At 43.3% G+C, this 27,491-nt stretch overlaps 2 protein-coding genes across 3 annotated transcripts in view; one reads left to right on the top strand and one right to left on the bottom strand.

Moving 5' to 3' along the window:
• Positions 1-4,666, bottom strand: part of tbc1d15 (TBC1 domain family, member 15) — a 23,618-nt gene extending 18,952 nt beyond the window's left edge. For both annotated transcript variants that reach the window (XM_085780318.1, XM_085780319.1), the window contains exon 1: positions 4,625-4,666. In XM_085780318.1, the coding sequence (XP_085636444.1) occupies positions 4,625-4,648 (24 nt within the window). In that variant the 5' untranslated portion in view covers positions 4,649-4,666. The remainder of the gene's footprint in view (positions 1-4,624) is intronic.
• Positions 4,667-8,104: 3,438 nt separating this feature from the next.
• zfc3h1 (zinc finger C3H1-type containing) overlaps positions 8,105-27,491 on the top strand; it is a 44,085-nt gene continuing 24,698 nt past the window's right edge. The window contains exons 1-13 of the mRNA XM_085780519.1: positions 8,105-8,146; positions 8,296-8,941; positions 12,538-12,964; positions 14,276-14,462; positions 15,150-15,618; positions 16,930-17,165; positions 18,560-18,683; positions 18,790-18,881; positions 20,291-20,482; positions 21,834-22,007; positions 25,307-25,450; positions 25,564-25,682; positions 26,644-26,787. Of these exons, the coding sequence (XP_085636645.1) occupies positions 8,105-8,146; positions 8,296-8,941; positions 12,538-12,964; positions 14,276-14,462; positions 15,150-15,618; positions 16,930-17,165; positions 18,560-18,683; positions 18,790-18,881; positions 20,291-20,482; positions 21,834-22,007; positions 25,307-25,450; positions 25,564-25,682; positions 26,644-26,787 (2,996 nt within the window). The remainder of the gene's footprint in view (positions 8,147-8,295; positions 8,942-12,537; positions 12,965-14,275; positions 14,463-15,149; positions 15,619-16,929; positions 17,166-18,559; positions 18,684-18,789; positions 18,882-20,290; positions 20,483-21,833; positions 22,008-25,306; positions 25,451-25,563; positions 25,683-26,643; positions 26,788-27,491) is intronic.

The raw sequence follows: 27,491 nt of genomic DNA, 5'->3' as shown, positions 1-27,491 counted from the left end.
AGGAGGAGGAGGAGGAGGAGGAGAGAAGAGGAGGAGAGAGGAGGAGGAGGAGGAGGAGGAGAGAAGAGGAGGAGGAGGAGGAGGAGGAGAGAAGAGGAGGAGAGAGGAGGAGGAGGAGGAGGAGGAGGAGGGAGGAGGAGGAGGAAAGAAGAGGAGGAGGAGGAGGAGGAGGAGAGAAGAGGAGCAGGAGGAGGAGGAGGAGAGAGAGGGGGAGGAGGAGGAGAGAAGAGGAGGAGGAGGAGGAGGAGGAGAGAAGAGGAGGAGGAGAGGAGGAGGAGGAGGAGAGAGGAGGAGGAGGAGGAGGAGGAGGAGGAGGAGGAGGAGGAGGGGGGGGGGAGGAGGAGGAGAGAAGAGGAGGAGGAGGAGGAGGAGGAGGAGAGAGAGAGGAGGAGGAGGAGGAGGAGGAGGAGGAGGAGGAGGAGGAGAGAAGGGGAGGAGAGAGGAGGAGGAGGAGGAGAGAGGAGGAGAGGAGGAGGAGGAGGAGAGAGGAGGAGAGAAGAGGAGGAGGAGGAGGAGGAGGAGGAGGAGGGGGGGGGAGGAGGAGGAGAGAAGAGGAGGAGGAGGAGGAGGAAGAGGAGGAGGAGGAGAGAAGAGGAGGAGGAGGAGGGAAGAGGAGGAGGAGGAGAGAAGAGGAGGAGGGGGGGGGAGGAGGAGTGGGAGGAGGAGGAGGAGGAGGAGAGAAGAGGAAGAGGAGGAGGAGGAGGAGAAGAGGAGGAGGAGGAGGAGGAGGGGGGGAAAGGAGGAGGAGAGAAGAGGAGGAGGAGGAGGAGAGAAGAGGAGGAGGAGGAAGAGGAGAGAAGAGGAGGAGGAGAGAAGAGGAGGAGGAGGAGGAGGAGAGAAGAGGAGGAGGAGAGAAGAGGAGGAGGAGGAGGAGGAGGAGGAGGAGGAGGAGGAGAGAAGAGGAGGAGGAGGAGGAGAGAAGAGGAGGAGGAGGAAGAGGAGGAGAGAAGAGGAGGAGGAGGAGGAAGAGGAGGAGGAGGAGGAGGAGAGAAGAAGAGGAGGAGAGAAGAAGAGAAGGAGAGAGGAGGAGAGAAGAGGAGGAGGAGGAGAGAAGAGGAGGAGGAGGAGGAGGAGGAAGAGGAGGAGGGAAGAGGAGGAGAGAAGAGGAGGAGGAGGAGGAGAGAAGAGGAGGAGGAGGAGGAGGGGGGGGGGGAGGAGGAGGAGAGAAGAGGAGGAGGAGGAGGAGAGAAGAGGAGGAGGAGGAGGAAGAGGAGGAGAGAAGAGGAGGAGGAGGAGGAAGAGGAGGAGGAGGAGGAGGAGGAGAGAAGAGGAGGAGGAGAGAAGAAGAGGAGGAGAGAGGAGGAGGAGAGAAGAGGAGGAGGAAGAGGAGGAGGAGGAGAGAAGAGGAGGAGGAAGAGGGAGGAGGAGGAGTTTAATTTACTTTATTTATTAAACATGAGCCTCTGCAGAAGGAAACATTAAAGGATCAATCTGAGGATTTTATGAATGGATATCAGATATTTCAAATGAAGATCAATATGAATCATGAAATCTATTCTATTAAACGTTAAACGTTCTATTAAACGTTGGTGAATTGCCGCGCTAATTACAGCATTTTAATCATTTTCGTCACTGTTAGTTGTGTAAATGTTTAATGCTATCATAAGAAAATAGAAATAGCTCACTCTCATCTACCTACAACTTTTATAAATCCTCACGACCAATCACGATGCGCTTTCTTCTACGTTTCATTGTTGAACTCCAGCAGTATGGTACCCTATGCTACTTGAACTGATTAACAACAACAAAGCTGAGAAGACTCTCAACCTGTTGACAACTATGCATTTAATTTGACTCTTGAAAGGACCGACAATGAACTGCAGTAGCCTAACCCCTGGTCTGTTCAGTGTTAAATGAATTTTCAGACTGAATTTCTGAATTTCTGTCTGAAAATTGTGAGGAAAAAACAAAACAAAAACAAATCTGGCAGCCTGGACACATGACTGATTTATTCTGTGTAAGACCCTGACTAATACTCATAGTACACTGTAAAAACTCTACATCTTTCCAAGAATATTTGTCTTATTTCTTGTCCAAATGTCTCATTTCTAGTCAAAACTAATCTCTTTCCACTTAAAATAAGACTCATAACCTAAAAATTAACTTGTTTTTAGATCATTTTCACTTAAATTCACAATAAATAGAAAAATCTGCCAGTGAAAGTAAGTTTTTTGTGCTTGTAATAAGGAAGAAAAACTTGCTCCACTATCAGATTTTTTCTACTTATTTCAAGTGAAAATCTGCTTTAAAGAAGTAAAAAGTGTCTAAAAACAAGCTGCTTTTAATATGATGAGTCTTATTTTAAGTAGAATGAGATTTGTTTTGACTAGAAATGACATTTTGACTAGAAATAAGACAAATACTCTTGCTAAGATACTTGAGTTTTTGCAGTGTAATGCTGCATTAGCATCAAAACAAAGAAGGCTAAATAAAAAACCATAATACATACATAGTCTAAGAAAAAAAAAGGAAAAGTTAGGGGGAGGGGCCCACTTTAGTATTCTTTAAGGGGGCCCAGAATTCCTAGCAACGGCCCTGGGTGCCTCCACCGGTGCTGCTCTGCTCTCTGCTGGTCCGTCCAGCAGGTGGAGAGAGAGAGTTACTACGGTGACAGTCAGCCAATCAGCTGACCTGTGACACCTGAGGTCATGTGACATCACACCATGAAGCAACACACACATCACCTGACCCCTGTCACATGCTCTCTATCAATAACCAGCAATACACAGTCATTAACACACACACACACCGATTAGTCCAACAATAATCCATTATTACATTACATTAGTCTTCTGTGTGTTATGTTTTTTAGAAACCTGCCTTGGGACTGCGGCTGAAATTTAGCAGTTGTGCTAAGTCCGGCACATTTACACTGGTACTTAATGCGTCAGTGTTGATGAATGTGCACTGTCCCAATTCAATAAATAAAGAAATAAAATGAAATGAATCCTCAACTATTCTGATAATCTAATAATCAGTTTGAGTCGTTTTTTATAATAAAAAATAGTCAAAATTCTCTGATTCCAGCTTCTTCAATGTGAATATTTCTGGTTTCTTTGTTCCTTTATGACAATAAATTGAGTCTCTCTTTGGTTTGTGGACAAAACAAGACATTTTTTAACATTTTATTGACCAGACAACTAATCAATTAATGGTTTAAATAATCGACAGGTTAATCGATAATGAAAATATGTTGGTGAAGTGAATGTGTGTGAACCTGTTTCCTGTCTTGACCTGCTCCACACACACACACAACACTGTGTAACCGGCTGCACCAGTCTAACCTGTGGTGTGTGTGTGTGTGTGTGTGTGTGTGTAGCAGCTTACAGGTCATTTCACTCCAACTCCTGCTCTGAAATATGATTTAAATGTACACAGCAAACTGTCTTTATTTAATTTACTACTATTAATATTATTCTTTGTGCTGTTCTTGTCACTGTAGTTGTTATCACCCACTATAAGACACTGTCATGGATAAATAAAGCTGCATGTGGAGCAGACTAACTTATTATATTACAGCTGTAAACTGTCTGTTTTTATCTACTGCTGTATAATGATCTATTTATTTTTTCTATTTGGATTTTGATATTCTATTTTATCATTTCTCATTTTTCGGATTCCTTCAGTTGCCCACCAGTTCAGATAGTAAACCTGTACAGGAGTAAGTGATAGGAGGTGTGAGGTGAATCTATTTATATAGTTTTTCTGTTTTGATTATGAAACTTGATGACATGTATAAAAGCTATTTTTTAATAACAGAATAACAGAAAACCCAACAGTGGATAGAGGAAGCTGCATATGGAGCAGACAAACTTATTATATTACAGCTGTTATTGTCTGTTTCTATCTAGGCAAGGCAAGGCAATTTCATTAGTATATAGCCCGTTTTTTACAAACAGTTTGTCTCAAAGGGCTTTACATGGCATCACAACAACATCCTCTACTGCTGTATATTTTGTATTGTATATTTATTTTTTCTATTTTGATTTTTCTAGTTATCATTTCTCATTTTTCGAATTCCTTTAGTTGCCCAACAGTTCAGATACAAGTAGGAGTACATGATAGGAGAGAGTTGGTGTGGGGTGTTCTCTATTTTTATCTAGTTTTCTTTCATTTTCTGTTTTGATTATGAAACTTGATGACATATTTTTTAATAAAAGAATAACAGAAAACCCAACAGTGCGGACAAACACGTCTGATAATGAAGTTTGTGGCTCTGTAACAGGAGCTATCGGCTACAACAGAACCAGCAGCACACCGACTGGTCCGGCTGGGTTTACCCGGGCTGAGAGGCTCATCTCCCGGCGTAGACCTCAGCCCTGACCCGCTGGACGGACACACCGACTGACCGCGGATAGTGACTTGGCAAAACGCGGATGTTTCCGTCTCCTCTGCCCGGCCACAGCTGCTCTAACTCGGGGCTCTGACGGTGGGAAAGCCCCGTTAGCAGCGGGCTAACGGCGGCCGGTGGAGCGGAGGAGAGGAGAGCAGCGGGGGGAGCGCGGAGCTGTGGCCGGGAAACGAGCACCTGTCGCCGGGCAGCGCGGTGGCTCTAGTCCCGGTAAAACCAGACCAGACCAGTGACAACGATGCTGGTTTATAAAGTCTAGTGAGTCTCTCTTACCTTGTGAACTGGCTCCTCCGCCATGTTGTCTGTCCCTGACTGTCTGCTGGTGACGTCAGCGGCTCACGTGCCTGTCAACGTCCAAAACAAAAAGGACAAGTCAGCTTCCGGTTTCTCCGGAGGGGGAAACCGGCGGCCATGTTGGCTCCAGGTTTTTTTTTTTTTTTTTTTTAGTTTAAAAAAAAAACTTTATTAATAATTAATTATATACATAACAAAAACTGTCAAGCCAGGAGGGGAAGAGAGAAAATAAATAAAGGTATAAATATACAAAGAGAGAGAAAGAAAAGAAAAAAAAAACATATTAATTAAATAAAAATTTCTGCAAAATATAGTTTTTTTTATTTTTTAAAGCTTTTGGAAATTGAAGTCCATTAATGTCGGTGGTAAAGTTCCTGTAAAAAAAAGTGTAAAATTTGGTTTGCTGTTAGTCCATTTTTTTTTTTGTGTATGTGAAATTTACCTAAATATAAAACAAGTTGTAGCCTACAAAAAAAATAAAATCATTTTCCATTTTGTTATTAAGTAAGTAAAAGTAAGCAAAATGTCCTTTTCATGTAGTTGTAGTGAATGTCCAGTTTTGTTTTCAATAAAATTTTGTACATTTAACCAAAACATTTGACAATATAAACAATGTTGGCTCTGGATCTTTGTTTACCGTTAGAGCCGCAGCCGCAGATTCATCACATCCAGAGATTAGAGACTAATGATTATAATCTTTCACAAAATATAAACCACACAGATAAATTAAAAAATATATTTTTATCCTACTGTTGCCATGACAGCCGTAGTCTTTTTTTAATGCTACGAAACTACGAAACAGAACAAAATAGGTTATGAAACAGTAAAAGACAACCACAGGGGTTAGTGGTTACCCATATTCATAACTTCTCAGCTGCAATAAACACTAAACTGAAACAACTGATGTTTTAATATTGTTAAATCTAAAATATTACTGTAATTTTAATATATACATAGAAATTGCAGTTATATTTTAGATTTTGAGCACAAGTTGAACGTTTCTACATGTTTTTTCTTTTGCATGAGGTGGACAGTGTATAAATCCAGGACTTTAGAACACCTCACATTTATGGTACTTTAGTTTATAGGTATGGTGTAGTTAGAGGGAAAGGTTGATAAAGAACATGTCATATTAGAGAGAAGAAATGCAATACAACACTGTAGTGAAAAACAAATGCACCTCAGTGGCCTAAATATGTTTAGTCGCTCTGTGTGACGTTCATCTGGTAAAATAACGTTAGACACAGTGATAGATTCAGTCCTGTCACACATGATGGTCGGTCTGATTGTACCTCAGACTGCACTGGTCTGTACCTTCAGGTTTGTTGTGGTAGTTTAGTCTCAACGTCTCAGTGTCTTCATGTGACTCCATGTCACTGAGATCAGTCTGTGTGGGTCAGACCATCTGCTGCGTAGTAGCAGGACTCCACCCTTCTTATCTCTGGAAAACTACCACGACTTCTACTGCCAGGCCTTTTACTATCATAATAACACATTTGAGTTTTAAAGCTGTACAAGAAAGACTTTACAGGCACTGGGTCAATGTCATTTAATCTGGTGGTATAAAGTCTGGATTAAGCTCCTGAGAGACTAAAGACTTAGAGATACTTTATTGATCCCAAAGGAAATTATAATATAATATAATATAATATAAATTATGTTATGAGGTAAAATACTAAAATAGAATAAATATAGAACAAACTGTACCAAATGAACTATGCATAATCTATAATCTATAGGCTAATAGATGCATGGAAGAAAAAACTGTGCAAATTAGTGAGAGGCCCTGGATTGTTCAAAGAGACAGTGAAAGAAAGTGGATGGGGCATTTAGATGATATGATATATTTTTTATTATAATATCATCAATTAATGTTCTATTTACACATTTTTTTTGTTTTTTAACTGACACTTGACATGAATCAGAACATTATAGGAAAGAAAGAAGAGAACAATTGTTGATAAACGTAATAAATAAATAAAAAGTGGTCAGTCAGGTAAATGACATTAATATATCCGGATATAACAACATTATAACAACTTTTCAACTCTTTATTTTAAACAAATGCATTTACAAACTAGTCAGGCAAATATTATATCTGTGTCCAACATTTAACAAGAGCAGACATCATGTTTCAGAGATAAGAATCATGGATAACATTAAATAAACACAAATTACAATATGTGAGTAGAAAACAAAACAGGGAAGAGAGAGAAAAAAAACATACATTAAATCAACCAGGATTAAACAATTGTTACGCTACATTGGTGAAATCATTTATGAACACTGAATAGAGGTCTGGCATGTTTGGACCATAGACTGTATATAAAAGAGGTTTGGACTTGATAATAGAGCTGGAATTCATTTAAAAAGTATGTGAAGATGGGTGGAGCTTTTAGATATTTGGGTTTGTGAATAAAGAATTTGGCTAAAGGCTTAGTAAAACATTTATCTTTTGTCTTTTAATATAATATATAACAATAAAAATATATATAATAACATTATATGATGATATTTAAACCAAATGTATGCTATCTTTTTTTTTCTCTTTTGTTTTCTTTTTTCTCTTTTTTTTCTTCTTCTTTTTTATTATCTTTTTTCCTCTTTTTTCTCTCAACTCAAATGTACTGTATGCTATCTGTTTTTTTTTTACTGTATGCCAGGGCGATTGATATAACATATCAATATCATATGTTGTTTTCAATAAAACTTTATTTTTTTGAGCTATGTCTGTTTTGTTACATCTCAATGTCACTCAACTTTGGTTTGACTGATATCACCTTATGTAAATAAAAAATAAAAAATGAAGATTCTAGAATTTTTTAAAAACGGAGTTATCTGCTTTTGCAAATGAACTCTATAGTTGTCTATAAAAAATGCCTGTTTAAAAACCCTGATCTTTCATGTCACACCGCAGGACAGCATTTTCATTACAAAAATGAACTTACTGTGATTATTAATATAGGAGTCTTGTGCATTTTAAACCTTTCTATTAGTCAAGTAAATGTGTATAAATTAATGCCAAAGGTGTTTATGAACAATTATTTTGATGATTGTATTTATTTCATACATGTTAATTTTTCATATCTAATTTATTACGGTCACACCGCAGGACCTTTTCCATGGTCATCGTAAAATAAAGACAAAATAAAACATATCCTTAATCAAAAAGGAAAACAGTTACATTAAACATCCTATTTTGCATTATTGACATGAGTTATGTGGAGGAAGAAGAATACATTTTAATGGATATTTTTACTTGATTATGGAAAAATCATGTGTCATGTCAACTACCCATATATATATATATAGTTCATTCATACATACATATATATATATATATTTATTTATATATATTTATATAACATAACATGTTACACATAACATGTTATATCAGTCGCTCTGCTGTTGCTGTCTGTCCCTTTAATAAACAGGAGGTGACGTCTCCGCTCTCCTTATATGGATTTCCTGCAGTCTCGTAAAGTCTCGTGTGTTCTCGCGGTATCTGACTAAGGGAAGCCTCGGAGCAGAAGCAGCAGCAGCGTCGGTGCTCAGCGGGTCAGAGGGCGAAGAGAACCGAGGAACAGAGTCCTTTTACCGGAGAAATGAGCCTCCGGTCCCGGTGAGTCCGGTAGTTAACGGTCCCACAGCATGGAGCAGGCGACCAGCGGCCCCCCCGGACCCCCCCCCCGCCCAGAGGAGGAGGAGGGGGAGCTGGAGGACGGAGAGATCTGCGACGACGAGCCCGAGGAGAGAGCAGCTCCGGTCCGGGGGGGGGGAGGGGAGCAGCAGGGGGGGGGGCGGCCGGGCTGGCAGGGCCCCCCCCCCGGACCCGGAAGCACCACCACCACCAGAACCAGCACCAGAACCAGAACCAGAACCAGAACCCCCCCGGCATGCTGCCCCCCCCGCCGCCGCCGCACATGGGCCACGCGCCGCCGGACTTCCGGCTGCTGCTGCCCTACAGCCCCTTCCCCCCCCCGCTGGGCCCGCACCGGCAGCAGTGCGGCCCCAGCGGCCCGGACCGGCCCCCCCCGTCCTGCCCGCCCCCCAGCCCCCGGTCCAGCTTCTGGGAGCGGAGCCACGGGGCGCTGGGCCTGGGCCGGTTCAGACACCGGTCCAACATGTCCGGCTGCCCCCCCCCGCGAGGAGGAGGGGGAGGGGGAGGAGGAGGGGGGGGAGGAGGGGGAGGAGGGAGAGGAGCCTGGAACCGGGGGAACCGAGCCCCCCCAGGCCGCTACGGACCCGGAGACAACAACCCCCCCGGGAACAGAACCGACTCCCCCAACAGGAAACGTATCCTTCACTTCTACAGGTCAATAATGACGTCACAGGTGGTGATCGATCGATCGATAGTTCAACATTTAGTCAAATTGGCCCATCACCATAATCCCTATAGTCGTAGCAGTAGGTTCGTTACCTTTAATTGTCGGTGCAAGCTATTTTTAGAACGGCGGGGCAGAGCCGTGAGCTGCTCAGAGCTACGCTACGGAGGCTCATTATGGGATTTCTTGGTTTCCCTCATCAAACTCATCAAATACACAATCCAACAACTCCACAACGCTCTGGTGGACAAGTTGTGAGCTGCACATTCACCACGCTATGAGATAATAACACAACGTTACCACACAGAGTTGTTTTAGAGGGAAATACAGAGACTGTTGATGAAAAACTGTCCCTGAAGGCAACGTGCATCAGCGGTTTTACATGAATTTCCCTCTAAAACAACTCTGTGTGGTAACGTTGTGTTATTATCTCGTGCAGCTCACAACTTGTCCACCAGAGCGTTGTGGAGTGGTTGGATTGTGTATTTGATGAGTTTGAAACCAAGAAATCCCATAATGAGCCTCTGTAGCGTAGCTCTGAGCAGCTCACGGCTCTGCTCCGCCGTTCTAAAAACAGCTTGCACCAACAATTATTAAAGGTAACGAACCTACTGCTATGACTATAGGGATTATTATGGCAATGGGGTTAATTTGACAAAATGTTGAACTATCCCTTTAACATGTAACACTTGTAAAAGCTGCTGTGTCATCATGAGGATCAGATTATCTTCTCTGACCTGGTTTCCTCCGTGTGTGTGTGTGTGTGTGTGTGTGTGTCACATGTAACTGTCCACACGCGTGTCAACACAAGTTATTCACATGTGTTAACAGGTGTGAGCCTGAGAAAAGTTTCTGTTGCTGAGGAAACGAAACCTAAAGACAGAACTTCCTGTCAGCTGATCGGTGATGTGTGAAGCAGGAATCAAGTTAGATTGATTATTGCTGCTTCAGTTTAATGAACCTCTGGAAATATTCATATCATTTCATGTTTTAATCATTTACAGAATGAAAATCTGAGCTGAAATAATGACTTCATCAAGAAGTTTAATATTTAAAGGGGTAATTGCCGTTTTTTTGGGGGGGTTTTTTTACAATCTGGACCTTATTTCTAACATAAAATCCAATCATTTCCTCCCCCAGATAACTTTGGTGCAAAAACTCAAATATCTTACCAAGAATATTTGTCTCATTTGTAGTCAAAACAAATCTCATTTTCATAAAATCAGACTCAGCACATTAAAAAGCAGCTTGTTTTTAGACACTTTTTACTTCTTTCAAGCAGATTTTCACTTGAAATAAGTAGAAAAATCTGATAGTGGATCAAGTTTTTCTTTCTTATTACAAACACAAAAAACTTGCTTTCACTGGCAGATTTTTCTACTTATTTCAAGTGAAAATTAGTTTGAAACAAGTGAAAATGATCTAACAATAAGTACATTTTTAGGTGATAAGTCTTATTTTAAGAGGAAAGAGATTAGTTTGGACTAGAAATGAGACATTTTGACAAGAAATAAGACAAATATTCTTGGAAAGATTTTGAGTTTTTGCAGTGTGTTAAAGGATAATTAGCGTTTTTCCACAATCTGGACCTTATTTCTATGATAAAATCCGATCATCTCCTCCCCCAGATAACTTTGGTGTCATTCCAAGTGGTTGTGATGAAATGAGCTCCAGCCGAGAGGCGCGTATATCCGTATAATGGAGTCTACAGGGCAGCAGAATGCAGCCTCTAAATAACACATTATCTGCAGAGAAACTCCTTCATTTCACCAATATTTAGTTCTGATAGGCTAGTGCTATTCCCCTCTGAGTCCGGGGTTAGCTGTTATCAACATCCGGGGTCAGAGATGACATCATCCAGGTGAGAGGTCAGTAGGTCAACCTACAGACCCCGGATGTTGATAACAGCTAACCCCGGACTCAGAGTGGAATAGCACTAGCCTATCAGAACTAAATCTTGGTGAAATGAAGGAGTTTCTCTGCAGATAATGTGTTATTTAGAGGCTGCATTCTGCTGCCCTGTAGACTCCATTATAGAACGAATCTCCTTGTTGTTTCCAACTACTTCCTGGTAGAAAACCAGCATGAGAACAATAGCGACGGACGAGAGTTTCGCTATATTTATCTAATTTTTCATGTCACTATATCACCGTTTAGACTAATCTGATGTTTGTAAAGTTTATAAAACCAATGATTGGACAAACATTACTATTTCTGTGTGCACATTTTTGTAATTAGTCATGGTTATCATAGATTAGCTGGGCTAACGGTTAGCTACCTGTTTAACTTTAATAACCCAGTGACTCAATAAACGCTCCATGAAAAAATATTTTCTCCAGCGGATATCTGAGTTCCAACATGACTGAGCTAACTGGAGTAGTTTCATGTCGTGTCCCACAACGGGAGGGTTTTAACAGCTGACGTCCTGCTGTTAGCTTAGCTACCGCCGTTAGCTTAGCTGCTGCTGTTAGCTTAGCTACCGCCGTTAGCTTAACTACTGCAATACAAACAATGTATACAAATAAATAATATAATACAAATAACTAAGTCCAGTTGCTTTCGATTTAACCTCCTTTGAGTTAACTACTGCCATTAGCTTAGCTACCGTTAGCTTAGCTACTGTTAGCTTAGCTACCGTTAGCTGTCCCTGTCAGCTGAGCCACTGATGCTTTCTAGACACTGTGATTCCCCCAAACTGAATAAATACAACACATAGCAACACAAAACACACACACAGAAATAGTAATGTTTCTTCAGATTTGTCTAAACGGTGATAAATATGATAGATATAGCTAAACTCTCGTTTGTTACTATGTATTGATCTCATTCAAATTATGTGCTGGTTTTCTACCTGGAAGTAGTTGTAAACAACAAGGAGATTCGGTCTATATACGGATATACGCGCCTCTCGGCTGGAGCTCATTTGTTCAGAACGACTTGTAATGACACCAAAGTTATCTGGGTGAGGAAATGATCGGATTTTATGCTAGAAATAAGATCCAGGTAGTAAAAAAACGGTAATTACCCTTTAACACACTGCAAAAACTCAAAATCTTTCCAAGAATATTTGTCTTATTTCTTGTCAAAATGTTTCATTTCTAGTCCAAACTAATCTCTTTCCTCTTAAAATAAGACTCATCACCTAAAAATGTACTTATTGTTAGATAATTTTCACTTGTTTCAAACTAATTTTCACTTGAAATAAGTAGAAAAATCTGCCAGTGAAAGTAAGTTTTTTGTGTTTGTAATAAGAAAGAAAACTTGCTCCACTATCAGATTTTTCTACTTATTTCAAGTGAAAATCTGCTTGAAAGAAGTAAAAAGTGTCTAAAAACAAGTTACTTTTTTATGTGATGAGTCTTATTTTATGAAAATGAGATTTGTTTTGACTAGAAATGAGACAAATATTCTTGGTAAGATATTTGAGTTTTTGCAGTGCATAAGAGGAGTTCTGGAGTTAAAACGTCACATAATTAATATTCTTATTATTATTAGTAGTATTATATCATTGTTGTTTCCCTGTGATGTCAGTGTGATGTCATTGCTCCTTGACGGCGTTCCCTGTAGAGAAGCTGCTGGGCCGCGCTCAGGCCCGTAAAGCCGCTCACGGCGTTCCCAAAGCCGAGTCCAGTGTTGACGAGTCCTTCGAGGACCTGCTGTCCAAGTACAAGCAGATCCAGCTGGAGCTCGAGTGCATCCGCAAGGAGGAGACCGCGGCGCTCGAACCCAACGCCACCGAGGCTACCGCCACCGCTACCGCCAGTATTACAGAGACCAGACCAGTACCAGAACCGGGCCAGAGTCCGGCCGTAACCACGGTGACGGAGGAGGAAGAGGAGGAGGAAGAAGAGGAGGAGGAGGACAAGGCCCAGAGGAAAGTGTTCCAGGCGTTCAACATCAAGCCTCTGCGCCAGAAGCTGCCGACGCCGGCCAATCTGGACGAGCTGCAGAAGAAGTGGGCGGAGCAAGAGGGAGGAGGCGGAGCCGACGGCGACGGAGGAGAAGGAGGAGGAGAAGGAGGAGAAGGAGGAGAAGGAGGTGAGTTACAGGTCGTTGTGACGGACCGAACCACTGGATGGAGAACATCTGGGTCTGAGCAGACAGGTGTTCTTCATCCAGCTTGACCAGAGCCTCAGAGCCCCGCCCTCTTTTTGCCCTAGAGCCCCGCCTTCTTTTTGGCCCAGAGCCTCAGAGACCCGCCCTCTTTTTGCCTGAGAGACCCGCCCTCTTTTTGGCCCAGAGCCTCAGAGCCCCGCCCTCTTTTTGGCCCAGAGCCCCACCCTCTTTTTGCCCTAGAGCCCCGCCTTCTTTTTGGCCCAGAGCCTCAGAGCCCCGCCCTCTTTTTGCCTGAGAGACCCGCCCTCTTTTTGCCTGAGAGACCCGCCCTCTTTTTGGCCCAGAGCCTCAGAGCCCCGCCCTCTTTTTGGCCCAGAGCCCCACCCTCTTTTTGCCCTAGAGCCTCAGAGCTCCGCCCTCTTTTTGGCCTAGAGCCCCACCCTCTTTTTGCCCTAGAGCCCCGCCCTCTTTTTGGCCCAGAGCCTCAGAGCCCCGCCCTCTTTTTGCCCTAGAGCCCCGCCCTCTTTTTGGCCCAGAGCCTCAGAGCTCCGCCCTCTTTTTGGCCCAGAGCCTCAGAGCTCCGCCCCCTTTATGTCGAACAGAGAAACAAACACATTTATGACCGTGACATCACTCGTGTGACATCATCTCTGACAGACTCCAATGATTCTGATCAATCGACCAATCACAGAGGTCGTTGTCCTCCTGGGTCAAACTGACCCAATCTGTTTCGAATGGTCTTTCTTTCCTCCCTTTCTTCTGTCTCTCCTTCCCTCCTTTCTCCACTCCTTTCCTTTCTTTGTTCCTCCCTCCTTTCTCCCTTCTTCGCACCATCATTTCCCTTCCTTCCTTCTTCCTTCCTTCACCCAATCTGTTCCCTTTCTTTCTTTCTTTCTTTCTTTCTTTCTTTCTTTCTTTCTTTCCTCCCTCCCTTCCTTCTTTCCCTCCATCCTTCCTTCTTCTTCCTTCCTTGACCCAATCTGTTCCCTTTCTTTCTTTCTTTCTTTCTTTCTTTCTTTCTTTCTTTCTTTCTTTCCTCCCTCCCTTCCTTCTTTCCCTCCATCCTTCCTTCTTCTTCCTCCCTTGACCCAATCTGTTCCCTTTCTTTCTTTCTTTCTTTCTTTCTTTCTTTCTTTCTTTCTTTCTTTCTTTCCTTCCTTCCTTCCTTCCTTCCTTGACACAGGACAACAGGAGGGTTAATCTGTGATGTCATGGACACAGAGTGATGTGTGTGTTGTGTCGTTGCCCCAGGTGACGGCGGCGAGCGGCCGGAGGAGGGAGGAGAAAAGGGGGCGGAGCCAGAGGAGAAGGCGTGTCCGGTCTGCAGCGAGGACGCCGTCGCCGACGGAGACGACAAGGAGAAGCCCAAGGCCCCGTGTTGCTGTCGCAGAGAGTCGTCGGCGTCCAGCGAGGACTCGCTCGTCTCCCCGGACAAGGTGAGGCCTTCAGGGACCCGTGGGACCGTAGGAGAGTGTAATGCTGCGTTCAGGGACAGTGGGAGAGTGTAATTCAATTCAATTCAATTAACTTTATTAATCCCAAAGGAGGGAAATTTGTTTGTCCCAGCAGCACACAACAATAAAAACGCTGCGTTTGGGGACAGTAGGAAAGTGTAACGCCACGTTCAGGGACATTGGGAGAGTGTAACGCTGCGTTCGGGGCCAGTAGGAGAGTGTAACGCCGCGTTCAGGGACACTAGGAGAGTGTAACGCTGCGTTCAGGGACCTGTGTGACAGTAGGAGAGTGTAACGCTGCGTTCAGGGAACAGTGTGACAGTGGGAGAGTGTAACGCTGCGTTCAGGGACCAGTGTGACAGTGGGAGAGTGTAACGCTGCGTTCAGGGACCAGTGTGACAGTGGGAGAGTGTAACGCTGCGTTCAGGGACCAGTGTGATGGTAGGAGAGTGTAACGCTGCGTTCAGGGACAGTAGGAGAGTGTAGCGCTGCCTTCAGGGACCCGTGTGACCGTGGGAGAGTGTAGCGCTGCATTCAGGGCCAGTAGGAGAGTGTAACGCTGCCTTCAGGGACAGTGGGAGAGTGTAATGCTGCCTTCAGGGCCAGTAGGACAGCCTAACGCTGCGTTCAGGGACCGTAGGACAGCCTAACGCTGTGTTTTCTCTACAGCCGGCGGTGAAGGTGGAGGAGGAGGAGCTCTCGGAGCTGCAGCTGCGCCTCCTGGCGCTGCAGTCGGCCAGTAAGAAGTGGCAGCAGAAGGAGCAGCAGGTGATGAAGAAGAGCAAAGACCGGATCACCAGGGCCGCCCAGAACCAGAACCAGACCCAGACCCAGAACCAGACCCAGAGCTCCGCCCCCGGCGCCGCTCCGCCCGGCAGACAGAGAGTCACCACCCGGTCGGCCTCGTCTGCTGCTGCCGCTGCTGCTGCTGCAGCTGCTGCTGCTGCAGACCGGAGCAGAACCAGGTCCAAACCTCTGGACCGGGACCGGGACAGAACCAAGACCGGACTCAGACCGGCGGACCGGGACCGGGACCGAGAGCGGCCGAAGCAGAGTCCAAAACCTGGTCCCAAGTCTCCGCTGGAGCGAGGCCGCATGGCGGGGAAACCCCACGGCGCCAAGAAGATGATCAGTCCAGGTGAGGGTCGAACTAGTGTTGTAGTCAAGACCACCTAAGACCACCTAAGACCACCTAACCCGAGACCAAGACCGAGTCCAAGACCGAGACCAAACAGAATAAACAGAAGAATTATAGTCTGTTTGTCATATTGAAAAATAAATGTATTTCAACCTGTTGGTAAAGCCACCCAGCCTGCAGAAGTAGCTACTTAACCCTTTTTACATGGTGCTTTCAAAAGCAGCAATGATGCTGTTACAACCAGTGTATGAAGAACATATCAACACTTGAAAGGTGATTCTCTGATGAAAAAACAAAAAATACTGTAGCCTACATGATTGTTTTGTTTTTTTATACCAAAATGATTCAAGTTGGTGAGTTAATATACAGTAGCATAATACATCTCTCTCTCTCTCACATCTCACACACATGACTGTTGATAGAAACGGTCAGGATCGTCGGGGCCGACCATCATAAATATTGAACATGTTTAATATTTACGATAGTGTATTGGTTACATTTTAATTCGGGAAGTTCTTGCGGTTTAAAAAAAAAAGTCACAGCAGCTGTGGTCTCGGCTGGTCTTGACAAAAAATCCCGAGACCGGCTCGACCGAGACCGAGACAAGACCGAGTAAAAATGCCGTTGAGACCAAGACGAGACCAAGACCATTCTTCTTGAGTACTATAACACTAGGTCAAACCGGGTCAAACCGAGTCAGGACCGGGTCACAGAAACATTTATTTACTGATTCTCTGTCTTTGTCCAGATTGAAACTAAAAAACGCTCCGATTCCAAAACATTGTTGAACATTAATAATTCAGACTCAGGCAGAATTTGTTCTTTTTTCATTTGTTTTTCATTTTTAACTTAAAATGTATTGTTGTTTCCTTTATTTTATTTTATTCTAATATGTATTATTTTGTTTTTGCTTTGTTATTTGTGTAATTGGTTTCTATAGGTGAGGTTTAAAGGGATAGTTCAACATTTTTGTCAAATCGGCCCATTGCCATAATCCCGAGTTGTTGGATTGTGTATTTGATGAGTTTGATGAGGGAAACCAAGAAATCCCATAATGAGCCTCCGTAGCGTAGCTCTGAGCAGCTCACGGCTCTGCTCCGCCGTTCTAAAAACAGCTTGCACCGACAATTAAAGGTAACGAACCTACTGCTATGACTATAGGGATTATGGCAATGGGCCAGTTTGCCAAAATGTTGAACTGTTGAACACTTTTTTTTAAATTTCATTTATTTTGTTGATTCCAAAGTTGTGCAAATGAGCTTAAACTTAAAAAATGTAACCTCTTCCCCCCTTGCGTGTGATTGGCTGCAGGCTCGGCGGCGAAGCAGGCGTTCAGGAAGCAGCAGCTGCGGACGTGGAAGCTGCAGCAGCAGAGGGAGCAGCAGAGGGAGCAGCAGAGGGAGCAGGAGGAGAAACGCCGTCAGGACGAGGAGGAACGACGCAAACGGGAAGACGAGATCCGCCGCATCCGAGACCTGTCCAACCAGGACGAGCAGTACAACCGCTTCATGAAGCTGGTGGGGGGGAGGATGAGGACACGCAGCAAGGTGAGACCCTTAGCCTCCTTAGCCCCGCCCCCTTAGCTCCCTTAGCCACGCCCACTTAGCCCCGCCCCTTTAACCCTGTCCCCTTAGCCCCGCCCCTTTAGCCCTGTCCCCTTAGCCCTGTCCCCTTAGCCCCGCCCCCTTAGCCAACCAGGACAAGCAGTACAACCGCTTCATGAAGCTGGTGGGGGGGAGGATGAGAACACGCAGCAAGGTGAGACCCTTAGCCCCCTTAGCCCCGCCCACTTAGCCCCGCCCCCTTAGCCCCCTTAGCTCAGCCCCCTTAGCCCCGCCCACTACACCTGGTTACACCTGGTCACACCTGGTGACCTCAGCAGCTCAGTCCTTTAATAGGGTTGCAAAGGGGTGGATCATTTCCAGAAACTTTCCATGGGAAGTTAAGCTGGAGAATTTTGGAAATATTCCAAATTGAAAACTTTTCATGGGAATTTATAGGAATTTTTGGGAATTTATTAGCCTATAAATCTCTCTGCCCCCAAGCAGCAGCAAATCTCTTTGCTCCGTAGGTGGGTCTAGAAACGAGCCATAGGAACTTTTAGAGTCTGGAACACCGTTTGTGTTGACCAATCACAGCGCTCTATCTGTTTAGAGAGTCGTTGGGCGGCTTAACGCCATGACGACATACATTTTAATTGGCTCGTCAGGCTAACGTCATCCTGCTCTTTGCTCTGATTGGTCGTAGCGCTACCCTATTGGTGCAGAGGCAGTTTGACAGACATAATAATTTTCTCATCAAAGTGATACCTAACTGTAGTTTTAGTGAAAAGAAAACTTTCCAAATCTTTCCAAAATGGGATACAAAATGGATGATACTTTCTCTATATTTTTTACAAAAGGTGGTGCAGCTGTCATCAATGTTAGAAAATTTGGATATGTAGAATATACATTAGTAGGATAGATGTTATGTAAAAGCTTGAGATGTAATTCTCTAATTTTGTTAGAAATTAAAAATGTAAATGGGACAAGCCGAGCTCTACTCCAGTTTATATCAGTGAAGAGGGAGCTCCAATAAGTCTTTCTACAACATGATGAGGATTTCTTTCTTCTTTTTTTTTCTTTTTTTTAATTCAAAACTTTGTTTCACAATACAAAAACAGTTTTTCATGGTAAAATGCAATTAATAAAGCACATTTATATTATACGCCAGGGGGAATTTATAAGTTTACAAAAGATTTTTCAAGTTTTCACACATATTGATGATAGTCTTAATCGCTTTCTGGTTGTTTGAAAATGTGATGTAGGTTATGTAGGTTATGTATTGCTTGAGCTCACCGCTAAGAGCAGTAAAGGAAGGTTTTTTTTTAATGAACTTACATTTGTGAATATGAAGAATAATAGGGTCTCTCTCTCTCTCTCTCTTTCTCTCCGTGCTTCAGTCCCGGGACCGCGAGCACAGGAAGTCGACGGGGAAACCGGGTCTGGACGCCTCGGGGAACCTCTACCAGTACGACAACTACGACGAGGTCGCCATGGACACGGACAGCGAGACGGGCTCGCCAGGTCAGCAGCCAATCAGAGCCCACCTGACGACGGATCAGTGACATCACAGCAGGAACAGGAAGTGATCAGCTGACGTGTTTGTGTGTTTGTGTGTTTGTGTTTTCAGTCCCGTCACCGACCCACAACCCGTTCAGCTCCGACCCCGGCTGCTTCCCTCAGGTGTCGCTCTACATGACCGACTCGGCCCAGTTCGCTCTGGTACGGCTGTTTCTAACGTTACAGACTCAAATGTTCACTAACTACATAGAAATGACTTTACATTTATTAAAGTAACCAAAAAAACAAGACTTTTCCTCCAGATTTTAAGGAAAAGTTCAACATTTAGTCAAATTGGCCCATCACCATAATCCCTATAGTCATAGCAGTAGGTTCGTTACCTTTAATTGTCGGTGCAAGCTATTTTTAGAACGGTGGAGCAGAGCCGTGAGCTCACGGCTCTGCTCCACCACTCTAAAATTTGACTAAACATTGAACTATCCCTTTAAGAACAAATACTGAATGATACAACATAACACTGCACTATAAAGACTTCAAGTACCAAATTAAGCGTAGCGTTAGTTCTGGCAGCCATGACGTCAAGCTCTAATCAGCACAGTAACTGTCATCACCTGTGCAGATCAGCTGATGGCTCAGCTGACTTCCCGTGGCTGCTTCCTATTGGGGAATTGTATTCAGAGCTGCTATTTAAACTGCTCCAGTCCGACGTCACCTCCCTTGCTGCTGCTGCTTCCTCTGCCGGCTTTTTGCAACCCACCTCCACCCAGCTCCTCCTGTCATTGTTCATGTTGGTTGCTCTGCTCTGTCTGGGTTTTCTTTGCTGCTGCGCTCCCTGCTTATGCCGTTCATGATGGCTCGTGAAGGGCAGGAAGGTGCTCTTCCTGCCTCAGGCTCTTCCACGCAAGCGCGTGGAAGAGCAGGGGGTCCCAGAACAGTACCATACCGCCAAATTAAACTGTGCAAGTAAATAAATATTATTTTGACATAGTGGTCCTGACAGAACTAAATATTAATGCTACTGAGCTTTAAACTGTTTCCAGTAAAATAAAATATATTAGTTTAGTTAGTTAGTTACATGGCTTTTGGACAATAGGGGTCATTACATCTATTTCTACTCTTCCAGTCAACAGATTTATTGATTGATTGATTGATTGATTGAAAACTTTATTGAACAATATTAGACAAGTGTTCAAAATGATTAAAAACACAATAAAGCCCAGAGGCTTGTTTCCACTGTGGTCCTATTTGATGGAAGACAGTACACATGGATTTAAAACAAGGAAGACAAACACACAACACATGGACTAAAAACATAGGAGAGAGACACTAAGGCACATAGACTACAACATTGAAGAGAAAGAACAAGATGAAATAGATAAAACAAGAGATTAGGTCCCAAACAGAAACATAAAACAGACACACAAACAAACAATACATTTATTAGCTCCCACTGTGCAGTTTTCACCAGATAGAAGTTCCTCTTCCACCTGAAAACAGCATTTCAGTCAAATTAAGACACATTCCACATTAAACTCAGATTCCTGGTTAGTGGTGGAGATCTACTGTGTGTTTGTGCTGTTTGTCTCATGGTGTAATCTCTCCCTCCTCAGGACTTCTCCCAGCCCTTCCTCTCCCCCCTGCTGTCCGGTGTTCCTCCCCCTCCTCCCCCCCTCCCCCCTCCCCCAGACGAGCTGGAGCCCCCCCCCAAGCCTCCGTTTGCTGACGAGGAGGAGGAGGAGGAGATGCTGCTGAGGGAGACCTGCCTCATGTCCATGGCCAACAAGAGGGTGGTGAGCAGCGAGGTGGGTGGGGCTCTGCTGTTACCACGGTGATGCTGTTACTGTCTCATTTCATTTTGATTTATTCCATTCATGGTTTACATTCTACACATGGTTGCACATATTTACATAATGTAGCTACACATAGTCACCATGAATGAAAAGCAGCAGGATGAAGAAACACTTATAGTACCTGTACTGCTCCTCTCTGTTGTCATAGTTACAGTGGTTTACTACATTTTGGGTAATTTAAACAAACTGTATCATATCCAAACATAAATGTAAATGTAGTTTTGTCATAAGCAGCAGACATCCATGCAAAATAATACAATTAACATCACACAACATGACATTTCAACAGATTTATTTGTGAGTAGAACTTTATCAATTAATCAATTAATTCTTGTATGAACAATCAATTATTTTACTGAACAACAAAAAAACATGACTTTTAAGTACAATATTACTAATTAATTACTTATTAAGGCCCAACCTTCAATTTTGTAAATCTCGGATTTATTCCCGTTAATTCCCATATATTCCTGTTTATTCCCATATATTCCCGTTTATTCCCATATATTCCCGTTTATTCCCATATATTCCCATTAATTCCTATGGAAAGTTCCCAACTTTGAAAACTCCCGATATTTTGCAACCCTATCCTTTAATGATTTGATCAATAAGAAAAAAGAACAACATGATTAGGATTTTTTTTTTTTTTAAACTTTATTTATCATCAAATAGTCTGAACAGTTGAAAAAGGAACAAAAAAACAAAGCGACAGACATTCCAAGACATCGAAATGATATAAGGACAAACATTATCAAAACATTTAGATAAATAATATAACATAAGAAATATAGAAATGACATAATTACATTGGCTTACTTCAACACCAGTATTATTCTCTGTTTCAAATTATTAAGAATGATGAAACATAGTAACGACAAGAAAACAAACAAAATAGCAGTGGTCACCACTTCTTTTTCTCTTTCTCCTTCTTCTTTTTTGTAGATGCTTATCTTTTCTTTTTTAAATATTTTCTTAAACTGAGACATAGCATACTTGTACAACTTCTCAATTCCTTGCTTTGTGAATGCCATAGCTACTTTTACACCTGCAACAGAAATACACATTTGTTTTAAGCTTAACCTTGCAGATGAATGTTTGAAATCCAGCTTCAGTCTTCAGTTTTATCCTCTTCCTCCAGTTTAAACAAGTTGTGTAAATGTTCTGGTAATGATCTGTTCTTATTTTTAGGCTCTGTAGTTCTATTATATCGGCTGTTTTCAACAAACCTGCAGAAATAAAACATCTATTTGTTTCCGTGGTGATGATGATGATGATGTGGTTGTTGTCATGGTTCCTCCTCCAGGATCAGAGCTCCAGCGGCCCCCCCTCCCCCAGCCGCCAGCCCCCCCCCGGCCTGCAGCAGCAGCCAATCAGAGGCAACCTGAGCACCGTCAGTCTGAACACGGTGTCACAGCTCAACATGGGGCCACGGGCCAAGTTCTCTAGGGGACACCACCCCCCCAGACCCCCGCTGGTGGTAAGGACTGCTGCATCTGTAGGAACATCTGTAGGAACATCTGTTTCAGTTTCAGTTTAATTTATTTGAGGGACAATGTACATTAATAAAACATTGTAAAAAACAAATGTAAATGCACCCGAGTTAGATAAAAAAGCTAAAAAAGCTCGTTTTCATCACCAGTCCCTCTGCCTGATGATAAAGGGCAACCTTAAAAAAAAAAAGACCAAAGACACATTCAGTTCACATTAATAAATATACATCTGTGAGGTCATAACACACGTTTGCGATGGCACAAGGTAGTTAGTGCTCTAATATAATCAGTTCTTAGATAAGATAAGATTACACTTTATTGTCAGATCACTCTGAAATGTGTCTTGTGTCCCATGACGTCCAAAGTTTCACACAAATAATAACAAAATACCACAAACATACATTTACAAAAAGCATAAATGTTTCCCTCAAAGGTCACATTTAAAGAAAAACACTAACTACCTCCTAACTCCATTCACAACATAAATCCAACATTACAATGTGTGTTTGGTGCAACAGCCAGTGCTCAGTCTATAGACCCTTTCAGAGAGTATAAACAAAGACAGGTGTGGCTCATTAGAAAACGCTCTGTCGCTACCCGATCCGTGACAGCCACGTACGGCAACTCCACTTGGACAAACTTAGTTGAATTGACTTAGGACCACTGCCCTGTGTGCGTCGCCAGAGACGGTTTATCTCTTTATTTATTTTTTTAAATACTTTATTAGTAATGTAACTGAGGGTTGGTTGTGGTGGTCTGGATCTTGATGCTCAGAAAACAGGAACACAGGCGACTTTTAATGTTTACTGTCCTCTTTTCTCGCCGGCCTCATCACCATGACAACCACAAACAATCACAACTACCACAACACTCACTGAATAAACGAGTCTGCCGCGGCTGTCTTATGACGGACCTCCGCGGTTTTTATTTTATTTTATTTTATTTTTTAATCATTTTTACAGTACCGTATTTTAAATTCACAGAACTTTAAGCATGTACGCAAATCGGGCAGTGCCCAAATGAAGTTTGTCCAAGTGGAGTTGCCGTAGGCAGCTGTCCAAGATGGCGGCCGGCATGCGCATGCGCAGACCAGTTTTGTCACAGATCGGGTAGCATCGCAAATCGGGTAGTGACACGCTCTGCTACACTAAATGGAATGGAGCCTTAATTAGTATTCTTGGTAACACCTGTCTTTCTTTATACTCTCTGAAAGGGTCTATACATGAACCTTAGGGTCGACTTAGTGCTGCCGTCACAGGGCTTCAGCAATACATAGTATTAAGGAACAGGATTCATTAAACTAATCACTAGAACTATCTGGTTACTACACATAGGAAGATACATGACAGAATACTCAATGCCTATACCACATATGCAGTAACTATCTGGTTACTCCATACAGGAAAATACATGACAAATACTCGATGCCTGACATAGTTAGTGCTCACATTGTTAGAACATCTGTAGGAGCTTCTATTAGAACATCTGTAGGAACAAACACCTGTAGGAACATGTGTAGGAGGAACACCTGTCTGGCTGCTCTGTGTGTTTCTAACGTGAGTTCAACATGAGGAAATCTGAGCTCCATCAGAGCAACGACCAGACTGAGCTTCACATCCAGACCAGGTTTCTGTAGAAGATGAAGGAGTTAATTTAGGCTCGATCGAGGAGAACAGAAGAGTCGTCAACACAACATGAGTGTGTGAATCCACCTCAATTCTAAGGGTCAAACAGTAAAACTCAGATTCTTATACTAGAAATGGACCGAGATAGCAAAGGGGAGATGTGTTAACATCCAATTGGCTATAGTTGCATAAACATGAAGATAAGGATTCACACCAGCTAAGTGTCATTGGGTGACGGAGAGCGTTCTCCTCTAACTCTACAGCTGTGTCTGTAGCAGCCAGAGAGTGAGACTGAAGACGCCAGAGAGCGACCACGGCCTCGGCCTGTTCCTCAGAGAGAGAGGAGGGCAGATAACTGCCCCAGCAGGAATCTAACAGGAAGACACTATGACACAGAGAATAATTTCACTTCCCTATAGATGGTTTGTGAAGTTAATGGTCAATCCCTCTAACACCTCCCTGTATGAGCGCCGTGTCGTCTCCTCTCTCTTCTCTGAGCGTCACATGACGACGTCTCGTCATCGACTTTATCAAACGTCTCCTAAAGGAAAACATGAAGCTACTGAGTCAAACTGGAAACTCAAGCACACACATGGAGCTGCTGCACACACACTCATTATCTAGACAGTAGAATACTGAAGCAATATATCACTCCAGGCCGTGGTATATGCTCATTATTGTATGTGTGTGTATTGAGTGTATGTAAAGTGATGAGCCTTGTCAAAGACAAGTTTCTGCTATCCTTGGGACAGACAATAAATTATCTATCTATCTATCTATCTATCTATCTATCTATCTATCTATCCATCTATCCATCTATCCATCTATCCATCTATCCATCTATCCATCTATCCATCTATCCATCTATCCATCTATCCATCTATCCATCTATCCATCTATCCATCTATCCATCTATCCATCTATCCATCTATCCATACATACCACGGCTAAGGGGCGTTGTTCCCCCTTAGAGTGGTATATTTTATTTCATTTCATTTCTTTATTTATTTATTGAATTGGGACAGGGCACATTCATCAACACTGACGCATTAAGCATCAGTGTAAATGTGCCGGACTTAACACAACTGCTAAATTTCAGCCGCATATAATGAGCATAGACCACAGACTGCAGTGATATATTGCTTTTATAAAACAGTTACCAATAATGACAATATGAAAGAGGAATACGCATCAATTTCATGTAGTTTTATTCAAGCAGAAATACATCTTATCCAATAAAAAACTGTTCCCAGCTGTCCAGACACCAAAACGCAACTTTAAATATAACTTTTAGAAAAACAACCAGAAATAAATTAATATGTAAGTAAAAAAGTAAAATAATAATAATATATTACAATAATTATAATAGCGTTAAAAAACGGTACAATAATAATTTTTCTTCAATTACAGCGTTTTCATGATCGTGAGAAGCCAAAATCGAAATCATGATCAAAATTCGATTAATTGTCCAGCCCTAACCCTTATGTGATGTTGTAATGATGATAATGGAACTGATACCGTTGCTATTGTATAACACAGCGCTAGGTAAACCTCCTGTGTGTAACTGTGTGTGTGTGTGTGTGTCCCACTGTGTGTAACTCTGTGTGTGTGTCTCACTGTGTGTAACTGTGTGTGTGTGTGTGTGTGTGTGTGTGTCTCAGCTGCCCAGACACAAGTCGGTGGTGGTCTCTCTGATGGACTCAGACGACAGCGACTCAGACCTGGACCCCGGCAGCTCGGCTCAGACCCACTCGGTGTTCGGAGGTCTGGAGTTCATGATCAAGGAGGCTCGGAGGACCGTGGAGGTGATGACATCACCACACAGCGCTGTGACATCATCACAGGGGAGGGAGACCATGATGATGAAGATGTAACGTGTTGTGTTGTTGTTGTGTTGTTGTTGTTGTTGTGTTTCCAGGCAGCGAAGCCTAAAGGAGCGTCGGGCTCGGAGAAGGAGAACAACCCGGTCCGGACGCCCGAGGCTCTGCCCGAGGCCAAGAAGGTGGAGTACCGACTGCTGAAGGAGGAGATCGCTAGGTAACACTGCTGCTTAGCAACACCGCTGCTTAGCAACGCCTCCATGACCTCACAGAGAGGCGCCGGCTCAGCTTCCTGTCGGCAGAGTCTGTTAGTCCACTTAGAGACGCTCTGACTCTAAAAACAAAACCAACAATCACACACTTCAACTCTGTGTATAGATCAGTTTATTTCAGCGCTCTGACTCTAAAGTTAGATCAGACTCGTCTCTACTCGTCCTGCAGACGAACAGAGACAGGAAACAGTCTGGTCTAACCCTAAAGTTTATTTTAACTAATAAAACTAAGGTATCTCACATAGATTTTACCTCAGGAAAGGGCTGTTACATTAGTTTAACGTCGACATTGATGTTAAAGGGACAACAAGGAGTTTTGGAAAGCGAAGTCTTGGACCGGCGCAAGATGGACGAAAGCCAAGAATGTTTTCATTGATCAAGAATGAAAGTCGGAGTTCGGAAGACGATCAGATTCCGTCGTAGTTCCCACCATAAACGATGCCAACTCGCAATCCGGCGGCGTTATTCCCATGACCCACCGGACAGCGTCCGGGAAGCCGAAACTAGGAAATTAACAAGTGGTAACATAGATTCATCCACATTAATATGAGACTCTGTTAGAACCAAATACAAACTCCTGGTTGTCCCTTTAAGTGTTGTTTTTGTGATCTGCACAGACACGACCTGATTGGTCAACAGGTTTCACTTTACTCTACAAGGATCAGTCATATTTGGCTGTTATGATCACAAAGAGAAGGACAATGATGCATATTTCCTTTATAAAGTTAATTTTACCACATACACAAATGTAAATTTTCAAGTAAAAACCCAACGTCTTGTTGTTTAAGTCTGAGTTTGAACAGTTTATCTCAACTCTCTCCTGTTAAAACTATGGACATGTGGACTTGTTTCATGTCTCTAATGTTTTTTCTTGCTGTCTCTGTCTGCTGTCTCTGTCCCCTGCAGCCGGGAGAAGCAGAAGCTGCTGAAGGAGCCTCCGCCTCCTCGTGGCTCCGCCCCCTCCGCTGCCTTCGAGGCCGTCCAGCTGTCGGGGAAAACGGCCGCTGAGCTGAAGCTGAGCGAGGTGGAGCAGAGGATGAACAAGAACAGGTGAGACGCTCAGACGCTGAGCCGGGGTCAGTGAAGGCAGCACGGGTCAGAACCGGGGTCAGTGAAGGCAGCACCGTCACATGACTAGGAGCCGCTTTCAGGCTTCAGTTGTTTTAGGAAACGTCTGGTCAGAGGAAAACATGCATCAGATGCAACTAGTGAGACAATGAATGAGTTTCTCACTGCACTTTTGATTTAGTATTTCCAAATTCTACCTAAGATCCCACCGCAGTTTTATCTGATGGCTGATCGACTGTGGGACACGACGTGCTTTCCTGCTGGTTAAAAACAGAAATGCAATGTGAATACGAACTGCACCAAGTATAAAAACATTTGGTCGAAACCAAAGCAGGTGAAGTATCAGACTCTCCTGGTGTGAATCCGTCCTGACTGAAGACGTTTCCAAAATAATCTTCCTTGCTAAATGAGAGAAACTGTTCCATAACTTAGTAGCTCTAAATCTAATTGAGAATCGACCTCTGGTAGTGATATGAGGAGTTTAGGGAGATGAAGATTTGCAGATTGGCGTGTTGAGTAAGAATGACCCTTTGAATTTTCATTGAAATAAGTCTTGAATTGTTCTCGAGTATTTCCTTCATTTGAGAATATCTTATAAAGGAAAACACATATTTGTCATAAATACTTAGAATCTGAAGTCTCTGAGATAAAGGAGCAGATGAAATGTGCGACTCTGATCGAGTAGC

Source organism: Trachurus japonicus, chromosome 6 (genome assembly GCF_045865225.1).
Source record: "Trachurus japonicus isolate A0001 chromosome 6, Traja_1.0".
NCBI lineage: Eukaryota > Metazoa > Chordata > Actinopteri > Carangiformes > Carangidae > Trachurus > Trachurus japonicus.
The sequence above is the reverse complement of the archived record's forward strand: the minus strand, read 5'-3'. Positions and strand labels throughout refer to the sequence as shown.